This window comes from Pseudophryne corroboree, chromosome 11, assembly GCF_028390025.1.
Source record: "Pseudophryne corroboree isolate aPseCor3 chromosome 11, aPseCor3.hap2, whole genome shotgun sequence".
Classification (NCBI taxonomy): domain Eukaryota; kingdom Metazoa; phylum Chordata; class Amphibia; order Anura; family Myobatrachidae; genus Pseudophryne; species Pseudophryne corroboree.
This window is the reverse complement of record NC_086454.1, coordinates 72,863,038-72,876,078: the sequence shown is the minus strand read 5'-3', so window position 1 is coordinate 72,876,078 and position 13,041 is coordinate 72,863,038. Positions and strand designations below refer to the sequence as shown.

The 13,041-nt window shown below is 44.3% G+C and overlaps 1 protein-coding gene across 4 annotated transcripts in view; it reads right to left on the bottom strand.

Moving 5' to 3' along the window:
• Positions 1-13,041, bottom strand: part of METTL15 (methyltransferase 15, mitochondrial 12S rRNA N4-cytidine) — a 560,008-nt gene that overhangs the window by 274,033 nt on the left and 272,934 nt on the right. For all 4 annotated transcript variants that reach the window (XM_063944421.1, XM_063944422.1, XM_063944423.1 and 1 more), the window contains exon 3: positions 4,602-4,738. In XM_063944421.1, the coding sequence (XP_063800491.1) occupies positions 4,602-4,738 (137 nt within the window). The remainder of the gene's footprint in view (positions 1-4,601; positions 4,739-13,041) is intronic.

Genomic DNA, 13,041 nt, shown 5'->3' with positions numbered 1-13,041 from the left:
CATAGTTGACGTCCACAGGGGAGTGTATTTTAGCTTTGCAAGTGTGCAGTCTCTGAATAGCCCAGGATTTACTCGGCCGCTGCGATCACTTCAGCCTGTACGGTCCCGGAATTGACGTCAGACACCCGCCCTGCAAACGTTTAGACACGCCTGCGTTTTTCCAACCACTCCCTGAAAACGATCAGTTGACACCTATAAACGCCTCTTCCTGTCAATCTTCTTGCGATTGGCTGTGCGACTGGATTCTTCGTTAAATCCATCGCCCAGAAATGATCCGCTTTGTACCCATGCGACGTGCCAGCGCACTGCGGCGCATATGCATGCGCAGAAGTGACCTGATCGCTGCGCTGCGAAAAACGGCAGTGTGCGATCAACTCGGAATGACCTCCTATATAGGAAACTACTGAGGAGGAAAGAGATCTAGGAGTCACTATTTCAGGTGACTTGACAGCAGGTAAGCAATGTAACAACTCAATGAGGAAGACTAGTCAGATGCTTGGCTGCATAGGGAGAGGAATCAGTAGCAGAAAGAAAGAAGTAATAATGCCACTGTATAGGTCAGTGGTACGGCCTCATCTAGAATACTTTGTTCAGATTTGAAGGCCAAATCTTCAGAAGGATCATTAAAGACTGTACAAAGAAGAGCTACTAAAATGGTGCATGGCCTACATCACAAAACTTATCAGAAAGACTAAAATATATTAATATGTATAGTCTCGTGAAGAGAAAGGAAAAGGGGGACATGATAGAAACTGGGTGTGGTTCATTAGGTCGAAATGAGTTAGGTCGACATACATTGGAACGACCGCGATTGGTCGACATGCATTAGGTCAACGTGATCACTAGGTCGACATGGAAAAAGGTCAACGAGACTTTTTTTTCTTTATTTTAGAGTTGTTTTCTTCGAAAAGTGACGGGGAACCCTAATTAGTCCATCGTGACCCCTCGCATGGGTCACTTCGCAAGCCATGCTTTGGACACGGTGCCACGATGCGCTCAGCACGGGTTACCGTTCCCAATTGTAGTCCACGTGGATCGTTAAGTATGGAAAAGGTAAAAAAAATTAAAAAAATTTGGAAAAACTCTTGTTGACCTTTTTACCCTTTCATTTGCGGCAAAAATACAGTGTATTGTAAGTGCTGAGTAATAATATGTGATGGTTAGTATTTAAATGAAATAGATCTATAAAAACAGAAAGCACATGTATTATTTTAAACAGTCTTTGGCAGGTCCTGTTTTTTTTTAAAAAGAATAGTCCCGTTCAAGACCTCTGGTCTATAATTGACGGTAGTGTCTATGTTCCCCTCGTGCAAAGGACCAGGAAGTGACAGCACAACAGGGCAGAAGCAAACTTCACGCTTGGGGGGGCAAATGTAACATGTGCAGACAGTTAGGTTTGGGTAGGGTGCTTTCAAACTGAAATCTAAATTGCAGAGTAAAAATAAAGCAGCCAGTATTTACCCTGCACAGAATCAAAATAACCCACCCAAATCTAACTCTCTCTGCAAATGTTATATCTGACCCCCCCTGAAGTGCACATGGTTTTGCCCAGCGGTGAAATGAGCGATCTGCTAGATTTGGCAAGCATGCATGCATCAGCGATAGTGACGCGCGGTGCTGCGCCTCATTATGGGGATACCCACGGAGAGATTCGTGCTTAATTACTAAACAATCTACTCTGATTGCTTAGAATTTAAGCACGGACCTCTCAGTGTGTACCCCCCTTTACTGTTTCACTGTACTGGTGTGCTTATGTAAATCTGTATCATTTTTTGTTGTTTTTTGCCATAAATTGTATTCATATTAATTGAATTTGCAAATTAAGAGCTAAAGTACTAAAAGGGAGATTTATCAAAGCTTGCAGAGAGAAAGTACCAACTAATCAGTTATTAACTGTCATTTTACAGGCTGTGGTGTCTATCTACTAAGCCTTGTACGGAGATAAAGTGGAAAGAGATAAAGTACTAGCCAATCAGCTCCTAACTGCCAAGTCACAGGCTGGGTTATAAAAATGACAGTTAGGAGCTGGTTTGCTGGTACTTTATCTCCATTAAAGGCTTAGTAAATAGAACCCTGTGTTTGAAAATCAACAGGAGCTGATGATCCCTCTCCAAGCTTTGATAAATCTCCCCCAAAATATTATATACAGGTAGTTTTCCTTTAAGATTATACATCCAAAATAAGCAGTGGGCAGGGATATGAGAAGGCTGTAGATGAATGTAAGCTTCGAGTGCAATATATGCTTCACTGAATATTAGTCAGAAAATCTACTTTCCATGAAAGGATTCTGGGAAATCGGTTTATATTTTCCATATTCATTTGGCAATTTGGGGCAAAAGAAAAATAAAAAGTCCTAATTTTAACTCACAAATGTGCAAACTAAAGGAATCAGAATGAAGTGGAACAGCTATTGTGGGTGGTATTTGTAAAACAATATTGACAGGGCAACGTAAGAAAATTACATTAATTGCAATAAAACAATATCCATTAGTTAAAGCATTAAAAAAAAAACGTAATGCAACTAAAACATGTTGTTTTTATAACAGTCTTCTTTTGAACTAAACTTGGAATTTATGAGGAAAGTGTGGTGTATTAGATCTGCCTCTGTAGCCATATGGTGATTACTGTTTCTGAGACATCTTTATGTTGTGTGTGCTTTGTAGAAAAGGAACAGAAGTGCGTACTACTCAAGTTTTAGTCACCCGTATAAGTCTTAGTTGTATGGTTTAGCTCACACATTGTAACCTTTGTAGTACACCCAAGATGGCTACATCACCTGGTACACCCGTTGGTGGGATGAAAAATACTTGGAACTGATGGCTATGCAAAAGTTCTTCTTCTAGCTTTAGTACACTGCAACTTTCCCATTTTATGTCATCTCTTCATGGCATTGCTTATTCCACCCAGGGTAATCTATGTAGCGCACTCAAAATGGCTGCCTTGCCTGGTACCTTTCAGGACGACTTATGAGTGATATATTTCTATAATGCAGTTGTCTGAGTCGAGCACATCATATACTAAATTAATCTCTTGGCACGTTGATTTGCAGAATTATATTGGCATTGTAATTGGTTGCTTCATTTTGGAGTTATGTGGCAAAACGTCTGACTGTCATTTACAATGCATCACCATTATGCTCTAGAAAATGTGATAGTTGGTGAACTCTCCCTGTGCACCTGCTGGGTGACCTGGAACATGTGACCTGCTGGGTAACCTGGAACATGTGACCTGCTGGGTGGTCTGGAAACTGTGACAAGTTATTTGCAGTTACCCACTAAGCAGGGATTTTTTCGAAATTTGACACCTAAGGGGGTAAAACGGGGTAAAGGTTTCACCCAACAAACCTTTGACCGGTTGAAACCGGGCACATCAGTTAGTTATTATTATTACTTTCCAAACCAATATATAGTAGTTAGTAGAACAGAGTGCCATTATTAATAACATATTCCGTAGTTGATGATAGGATTACTTGCTAATTGTTGACATTCATTTTGTTGTCGCTTTCTGGTGGTAATAATGCACATACCACGGCTTATTGTGTAAAGAGAATTCACTATTGAAACAAGAAAAGGAAATTGTGGCTGTGCAATAAAAACCCTTATAGTTCTCAAACTGCTTCTGATGACAGTGTAGGCAAAACACAGGAACCAGTTAAATCAAGGACCTGAGATACAGTATAGACACGACAGAGATGTGTCCTTTTACATCTGTGCTCTGTGTGTTGCAAGTCGCGTTACACATAAAGCGTGAGTGCCGTGTGACTCAGTGGCGCAGAGCGTCTTTTTGCATTGTTTTGCGAAAATGCATCTTAGACATAAATGAGTGTAGTAGGACGCACAATCAGCTTCTGCTGATTAAAATGATATGCAGCATGCTTAGATTCTGTGTGTGACTGCATACAAAATGCTCTGTTGCAGTGTTTTCATGGAAAACACTGTAACGTGGCATTTCAGATGCAGATAGAGCCGCAATTACACACACAACATAGGCATGCTGCATATCGTTTTAATTAGCTGAAGCTGCTTGTGTGTCCTATTACATTACTTTGCATCTAAGACGCATTTTTGCGGGAAAAAATGCAAAAAAGGAGCTCAGCGCAGCTGTGTCCCGCCTCAGCTTGGCGCGACTTCAAGGGCTGTTTAGCGTGACTGCAGCAGGGTTGTAAGAGGACACATCTGTATAGTATCTGGTGAATCCCAGTGTGAATAAAACTTGTTATTAGGATACCATGGGGCATATGTATTAGGGTCCGAGTTTGCCGGAGATGTGGGATACTGACCGTTCGTGGAAGTTTTTTTCAAGCGGCACTCATTTACAAGGCAAAACTATGCCTTGTAAATGATTGCCTCTTTAAAAAACCTCCGACATCGGTCGCCATCCCGCACCTCCAGGTAATATGGTCCCTATTACATATGACCTCCACAGGTGAATTTTGGTGTAATCAATATAATCCTCAAGGACTCTACCATGATAAAGAAAAAATGCACCATTTATATTTAGTTCTTATGACACATGGTAATCTTGGAACAGGATCGTAGGAAATCTTGTAGATTTGGTGTACTTCAAAAGTAAGGCTACAGTTCATCAAATACGGCACTTACCCGTCGCAGTAGGACAAATGTTGGGCTATTGAATACGCAGCAGGATCTCTATCTAGCGCTAATACTTTAATATTAGGAGCCTGCTTCAGAATTGATGTGGTGTGACCTCCTGCCCCAAAAGTCATATCCAATATAGTCTAGATCAGAAAAGAAAAACAAACAAAAAAAAATCACAGAAATATAATACATGCTTATGATTGCACAATTAAACATTTGAGAATTCAAAGTGCTTGTATCAACAGAATTAATTTGTATCAGGGATAAGCATGTTTATACATGCGATTAGTCTATCATTTATACCCATAATTACTTTGAGGAGCTTAGCTTAAAACTTGCTCTTGCCAGCCTCTAAACGTTAGAAGAACTGCAGTACAATCCATTTATGTAGTACAATGGAAGATGGTCACATGGGCATATAAAATGGAAGCTCGTCGACTGAAGACTAGATCATAATGACAGATCATGGCACAAAGCTATTCATTGAAGCAACTGCTAATTTGAGGATTATGCAGATTTGTTTTAACTCTATAAATTTTGAGCTTTGTTATTAGCTCATTGACAAACACTTTTTGATTTTCCCTATTTTGGGTTCAATGTGAAAGGTAGATATTGTCATGTATATATTTGTATTGCAAGGGCTAAAAAAAAGAGAACGGACTGCATGCACCATATAGTTCTATATTGGTCTGTATTTTTGCACTTACTCTAACTCTGGTCTATGAAAACACAATACAGCATTAATATAATCATCATGGTTGCGGCCATTTGTTCTTAATCAAGTATCTTTTGAAGACCACATAGGAGAAAACATTTAATAAAAAAAATAAGAATTTACTTACCGATAATTCTATTTCTCATAGTCCGTAGTGGATGCTGGGGACTCCGAAAGGACCATGGGGAATAGCGGCTCCGCAGGAGACTGGGCACAAAAGTAAAAGCTTTAGGACTACCTGGTGTGCACTGGCTCCTCCCCCTATGACCCTCCTCCAAGCCTCAGTTAGGATACTGTGCCCGGACGAGCGTACACAATAAGGAAGGATTTTGAATCCCGGGTAAGACTCATACCAGCCACACCAATCACACCGTACAACTTGTGATCTGAACCCAGTTAACAGCATGATAACAGAGGAGCCTCTGAAAAGATGGCTCACAACAATAATAACCCGATTTTTGTAACAATAACTATGTACAAGTATTGCAGACAATCCGCACTTGGGATGGGCGCCCAGCATCCACTACGGACTATGAGAAATAGAATTATCGGTAAGTAAATTCTTATTTTCTCTGACGTCCTAGTGGATGCTGGGGACTCCGAAAGGACCATGGGGATTATACCAAAGCTCCCAAACGGGCGGGAGAGTGCGGATGACTCTGCAGCACCGAATGAGAGAACTCCAGGTCCTCCTCAGCCAGGGTATTAAATTTGTAGAATTTAGCAAACGTGTTTGCCCCTGACCAAGTAGCTGATCGGCAAAGTTGTAATGCCGAGACCCCTCGGGCAGCCGCCCAAGATGAGCCCACTTTCCGTGTGGAATGGGCTTTTACAGATTTTGGCTGTGGCAGGCCTGCCACAGAATGTGCAAGCTGAATTGTACTACAAATCCAACGAGCAATAGTCTGCTTAGAAGCAGGAGCACCCAGCTTATTGGGTGCATACAGGATAAACAGCGAGTCAGATTTTCTGACTCCAGCCGTCCTGGAAACATATATTTTCAGGGCCCTGACTACGTCCAGCAACTTGGAATCCTCCAAGTCCCTAGTAGCCGCAGGTACCACAATAGGCTGGTTTAAGTGAAACGCTGAAACCACCTTAGGGAGAAATTGAGGACGAGTCCTCAATTCTGCCCTGTCCGTATGAAAAATTAGGTAAGGGCTTTTATAGGATAAAGCCGCCAATTCTGAGACACGCCTGGCTGAAGCCAGGGCTAACAGCATTACCACTTTCCATGTGAGATATTTTAAGTCCACAGTGGTGAGTGGTTCAAACCAGTGTGATTTTAGGAACCCCAAAACTACATTGAGATCCCAAGGTGCCACTGGAGGCACAAAAGGAGGCTGTATATGCAGTACCCCCTTGACAAACGTCTGAGCTTCAGGAACTGAAGCTAGTTCTTTTTGGAAGAATATCGACAGGGCCGAAATTTGAACCTTAATGGACCCTAATTTTAGGCCCATAGACAGTCCTGTTTGCAGGAAATGCAGGAAATGACCCAGTTGAAAATCCTCTGTAGGGGCCTTCCTGGCCTCACACCACGCAACATATTTACGCCAAATACGGTGATAATGTTGCACAGTTACATCCTTCCTGGCTTTGATCAGGGTAGGGATGACTTCATCCGGAATGCCTTTTTCCTTCAGGATCCGGCGTTCAACCGCCATGCCGTCAAACACAGCCGCGGTAAGTCTTGGAACAGACAGGGTCCCTGCTGGAGCAGGTCCTTTCTTAGAGGTAGAGGCCACGGGTCTTCCGTGAGCATCTCTTGAAGTTCCGGGTACCAAGTCCTTCTTGGCCAATCCGGAGCCACGAGTATAGTCCTTACTCCTCTCCTTCTTATGATTCTCAGTACCTTGGGTATGAGAGGCAGAGGAGGGAACACATACACTGACTGGTACACCCACGGTGTTACCAGAGCGTCCACAGCTATTGCCTGAGGGTCCCTTGACCTGGCGCAATATCTGTCCAGTTTTTTGTTGAGGCGGGACGCCATCATGTCCACCTTTGGTTTTTCCCAACGGTTCACAATCATGTGGAAGACTTCTGGGTGAAGTCCCCATTCCCCCGGGTGGAGGTCGTGTCTGCTGAGGAAGTCTGCTTCCCAGTTGTCCACTCCCGGAATGAACACTGCTGACAGTGCTATCACATGATTTTCCGCCCAGCGAAGAATCCTTGCAACTTCCGTCATTGCCCTCCTGCTTCTTGTGCCGCCCTGTCTGGTTACGTGGGCGACTGCCGTGATGTTGTCCGACTGGATCAACACCGGCTGACCCTGAAGCAGAGGCCTTGCCTGACTTAGGGCATTGTAAATGGCCCTTAGTTCCAGGATATTTATGTGAAGTGACGTTTCCATGCTTGACCACAAGCCCTGGAAATTTCTTCCCTGTGTGACTGCTCCCCAGCCTCTCAGGCTGGCATCCGTGGTCACCAGGACCCAGTCCTGAATGCCGAATCTGCGGCCCTCTAGAAGATGAGCACTCTGTAACCACCACAGGAGAGACACCCTTGTCCTTGGAGACAGGGTTATCCGCTGATGCATTTGAAGATGCGATCCGGACCATTTGTCCAGCAGATCCCACTGAATAGTTCTTGCGTGGAATCTGCCGAATGGAATCGCTTCGTAAGAAGCCACCATTTTTCCCAGGACCCTTGTGCATTGATGCACTGACACTTGGCCTGGTTTTAGGAGGTTCCTGACTAGGTCGGATAACTCCCTGGCTTTCTCCTCCGGGAGAAACACCTTTTTCTGGACTGTGTCCAGAATCATCCCTAGGAACAGCAGACGTGTCGTCGGAATCAGCTGCGATTTTGGAATATTTAGAATCCACCCGTGCTGTCGTAGTACTACTTGAGATAGTGCTACTCCGACCTCTAACTGTTCTCTGGACCTTGCCCTTATCAGGAGATCGTCCAAGTAAGGGATAATTAAGACGCCTTTTCTTCGAAGAAGAATCATCATTTCGGCCATTACCTTGGTAAAGACCCGGGGTGCCGTGGACAATCCAAACGGTAGCGTCTGAAACTGATAGTGACAGTTCTGTACCACAAACCTGAGGTACCCTTGGTGAGAAGGGCAAATTGGGACATGGAGGTAAGCATCCTTGATGTCCAGAGACACCATATAGTCCCCTTCTTCCAGGTTCGCTATCACTGCTCTGAGTGACTCCATCTTGAATTTGAACCTTTGTATGTAAGTGTTCAAGGATTTCAGATTTAAAATAGGTCTCACCGAGCCGTCCGGCTTCGGTACCACAAACAGCGTGGAATAATACCCCTTTCCCTGTTGTAGGAGGGGTACCTTGATTATCACCTACTGGGAATACAGCTTGTGAATGGCTTCCAATACCGCCTCCCTGTCGGAGGGAGACGTTGGTAAAGCAGACTTCAGGAACCGGCGAGGGGGAGACGTCTCGAATTCCAATTTGTACCCCTGAGATACTACCTGCAGGATCCAGGGGTCCACTTGCGAGTGAGCCCACTGCACGCTGAAATTCTTGACACGGGCCCCCACCGTGTCTGAGTCCGCTAGCAAGGCCCCAGCGTCATGCTGAGGACTTGGCAGAAGCGGGGGAGGGCTTCTGTTCCTGGGAAGAGGCTGCCTGCTGCAGTCTTTTTCCCCTTCCTCTGCCCCGGGGCAGATATGAGTGGCCTTTTGCCCGCTTGCCCTTATGGGGACGAAAGGACTGAGCCTGAAAAGACGGTGTCTTTTTCTGCTGAGAGGTGACCTGGGGTAAAAAGGTGGATTTCCCAGCCGTTGCCGTGGCCACCAGGTCCGATAGACCGACCCCAAATAACTCCTCCCCTTTATACGGCAATACTTCCATATGCCGTTTGGAATCCGCATCACCTGACCACTGTCGCGTCCATAACCCTCTTCTGGCAGAAATGGACAGCGCACTTACTCTTGATGCCAGAGTGCAAATATCCCTCTGTGCATCTCGCATATATAGAAATGCATCCTTTAAATGCTCTATAGTCAATAATATACTGTCCCTGTCCAGGGTATCAATATTTTCAGTCAGGGAATCCGACCAAGCCACCCCAGCACTGCACATCCAGGCTGAGGCGATTGCTGGTCGCAGTATAATACCAGTATGTGTGTATATACTTTTTAGGATATTTTCCAGCTTCCTATCAGCTGGTTCCTTGAGGGCGGCCGTATCAGGAGACGGTAACGCCACTTGTTTTGATAAGCGTGTGAGCGCCTTATCTACCCTAGGGGGTGTTTCCCAACGCGCCCTAACCTCTGGCGGGAAAGGGTATAATGCCAATAATTTTTTAGAAATTAGCAGTTTTTTATCGGGGGAAACCCACGCTTCATCACACCTCATTTAATTCATCTGATTCAGGAAAAACTACGGGTAGTTTTTTCACACCCCACATAATACCCTTTTTTGTGGTACTTGTAGTATCAGAAATGTTCAAAACCTCCTTCATTGCCGTGATCATGTAACGTGTGGCCCTACTGGAAAATACGTTTGTTTCCTCACCGTCGACACTGGAGTCAGTGTCCGTGTCTGGGTCTGTGTCGACCATCTGAGGTAACGGGCGCTTTAGAGCCCCTGGCGGTGTTTGAGACGCCTGTACGGGTAATAACTGATTTGCCGGCTGTCTCATGTCGTCAACAGTCTTTTGTAAAGTGCTGACACTATCACGTAATTCCTTCCATAAGACCATCCAGTCAGGTGTCGACTCCCTAGGGGTTGACATCACTATTACAGGCAATTGCTCCGCCTCCATACCATTTTCCTCCTCATACATGTCGACACAACGTACCGACACACAGCACACACACAGGGAATGCTCTGATAGAGGACAGGACCCCACTAGCCCTTTGGGGAGACAGAGGGAGAGTTTGCCAGCACACACCAGAGCGCTATATATATACAGGGATAACCTTATATAAGTGTTTTTCCCTTATATAGCTGCTGTATAGATTTATCTGCCAAATTAGTGCCCCCCCTCTCTTGTTTTACCCTGTTTCTGTAGTGCAGGACTGCAGGGGAGAGTCAGGGAGCTTCCCTCCAACGGAGCTGTGAGGAAAAATGGCGCCAGTGTGCTGAGGAGATAGGCTCCGCCCCCTTCTCTGCGGCCTTTCTCCCGCTTTTTTAAGGAAAAATTGGCAGGGGTTAAATGCATCCATATAGCCCAGGAGCTATATGTGATGTATTTTTTGCCATATAAGGTGTTTTTATTGCGTCTCAGGGCGCCCCCCCCCAGCGCCCTGCACCCTCAGTGACCGGAGTGTGAAGTGTGCTGAGAGCAATGGCGCACAGCTGCGGTGCTGTGCGCTACCTTATTGAAGACAGGACGTCTTCTGCCGCCGATTTTCCGGACCTCTTCAGTCTTCTGGCTCTGTAAGGGGGCCAGCGGCGCGGCTCTGGGACCCATCCATGGCTGGGCCTGTGATCGTCCCTCTGGAGCTAATGTCCAGTAGCCTAAGAAGCCCAATCCACTCTGCACGCAGGTGAGTTCGCTTCTTCTCCCCTTAGTCCCTCGGTGCAGTGAACCTGTTGCCAGCAGGATTCACTGAAAATAAAAAACCTATACTTAAACTTTTACTAAGCAGCTCAGGAGAGCCACCTAGTGAGCACCCTTCTCGTTCGGGCACAAAAATCTAACTGAGGCTTGGAGGAGGGTCATAGGGGGAGGAGCCAGTGCACACCAGGTAGTCCTAAAGCTTTTACTTTTGTGCCCAGTCTCCTGCGGAGCCGCTATTCCCCATGGTCCTTTCGGAGTCCCCAGCATCCACTAGGACGTCAGAGAAAAACAAAAAAACACTTGTCTAAAGTAACCTATAGGTGTCCTCTACTAAACATCCACATTGATCACTTGTACTAGTGATGTGAACTTGTCTTCCGCTGAGGAGTTTGCACCAATCAGAACGCAAGGTAGGAATTCAGTGCTGCTTCCATATATCTGACACCCAGTGATGGTTGTGGCGTGGTGTTGTAATCTAACAAGTATCCATTGTTAATAACGCTCTCTTTTAGGTTTACATTATGAATACTACAGTATTTGGTGACTAGATATCTATTACTGTATATCAAGCACATATGTATTCTTTCAATTCCCTGATGACAATAATATGTTGGCATTGTACCTGCTTACATTTGATAAAGAGGACAAGTGGAGGTATTGCCCCTAGCAACTAATCATACGCTAACTATCCGTAATATAGCACATTCTATAAAATAACCACTACTGCCTGATTGGCTGCTATGGGCAACACCATCCTGAGTCCTCTTTAGCATATTTGATTAATCTCTCTATAATTATGTAAATACAAATCAGCTTAACAAGTGTCAACTGGAGCAAGGTAGGTCCTACAGTACAACAATAACCTATGGCTTCTTTATTACAGATTAGGTATATAACACACTACTGTTTGCCCGCGGCTTTGCTCGCCTGGATGTCCGTTAATGCTCAGTGGAACTCATTTTACAAGGACAGTAGTGCCATCTAATATTGTGTATATTTTATTTTATACACATTGATCACAACATTTCTTTGTAAACAATATTTACCATTTCTCCTTCAGGGATTACCACAAAAAGATACTTGGGGATACTAACTCATGAGCAAGCCACATTGGGAGAAACACCTGGTCCTGAGATCTACAAGAGGTTGCCCCTGCGACTTGTTGATCGTCATAGGGTAGCAGATGCTTAAAGGAAACTGCAGGCGCTTGAAATGAAAAATGAAAATTGTTGGGGATAATGGGTATACGTGGCATAAACACAGTCTAAAATGCGCCACATCCGTTAAACTCTGCCTCAATTAGGTTCCTCTGCAGTTACTGTAAGTCAGGTTCCGTTATATAACTTGGGCGGAGTCAATTTAATACTAGAGGGGGTTTGGCTCCGCACAAGACTGTGGGTTCAGAGATTCCACTTTTAGGGTCTCTCTGAAAAAGACCAACTATACGCAAATTTAACCTTAGGATGGGTACCTTAATATCTTATGTTAGTGGTGCTCCCAGAGTCAGTAATGTCAGTAAAAAGGGGAGATAGAGAAGAAAGACTCAATGTTGGGGCACACTTGGACATTAAAGATAAATTAAAATATAACTTTTATTATTTTAATATATAAAAGAAAGGATGGTGTGACAATGAGACATAAAACTTCACCTAAGAGGGAGTAAGGTTTCTAGGTGTTAACTATATGCGAGTCTCAATATTCCCTTTTAGAACACCGGCCTTAGCTCTATGTAATATCCCGTGAACTAGGATGCACCTCAGGTGAAAATATTTAAAAACAAAAATCTCAGTTGTATCTGAGATTAATGAGCACAGGTACTTATAGCTCAGTCAAAAAGGAAAATCAAAAGATGGTGTGCTCAGATAGTGATAGCTCTTTTTGGTAAGGCCTAGTGGTTACACCTTTAGGTATCTCTTTTCATGGTGCTGGAGAGAGGTAGAGCTCTAACTCCCAAAACTGCTGGTAAGTAACAATGTGTAGATTACACAACTCAAGGTGAATTCCATGAAGGAGAGGATATAGTAATCAGATATCTCTTTTTCAGTCTAATACCTAGTATAGAGGTAAGTATTAAGTCAATGTTGGGCCCTTGTGCCAGATTAGTCTGGAGAGAGATAAGGTTTGAAAGATAGTGATATAGGTCATATAGGTTGTGAAACACACACAGCTGGCATACAACACTGAGACTGTTTGGATACCTTTCTTGTGCCCTAACTAGCTTATTAAGTGTTTCCATTTCACCCC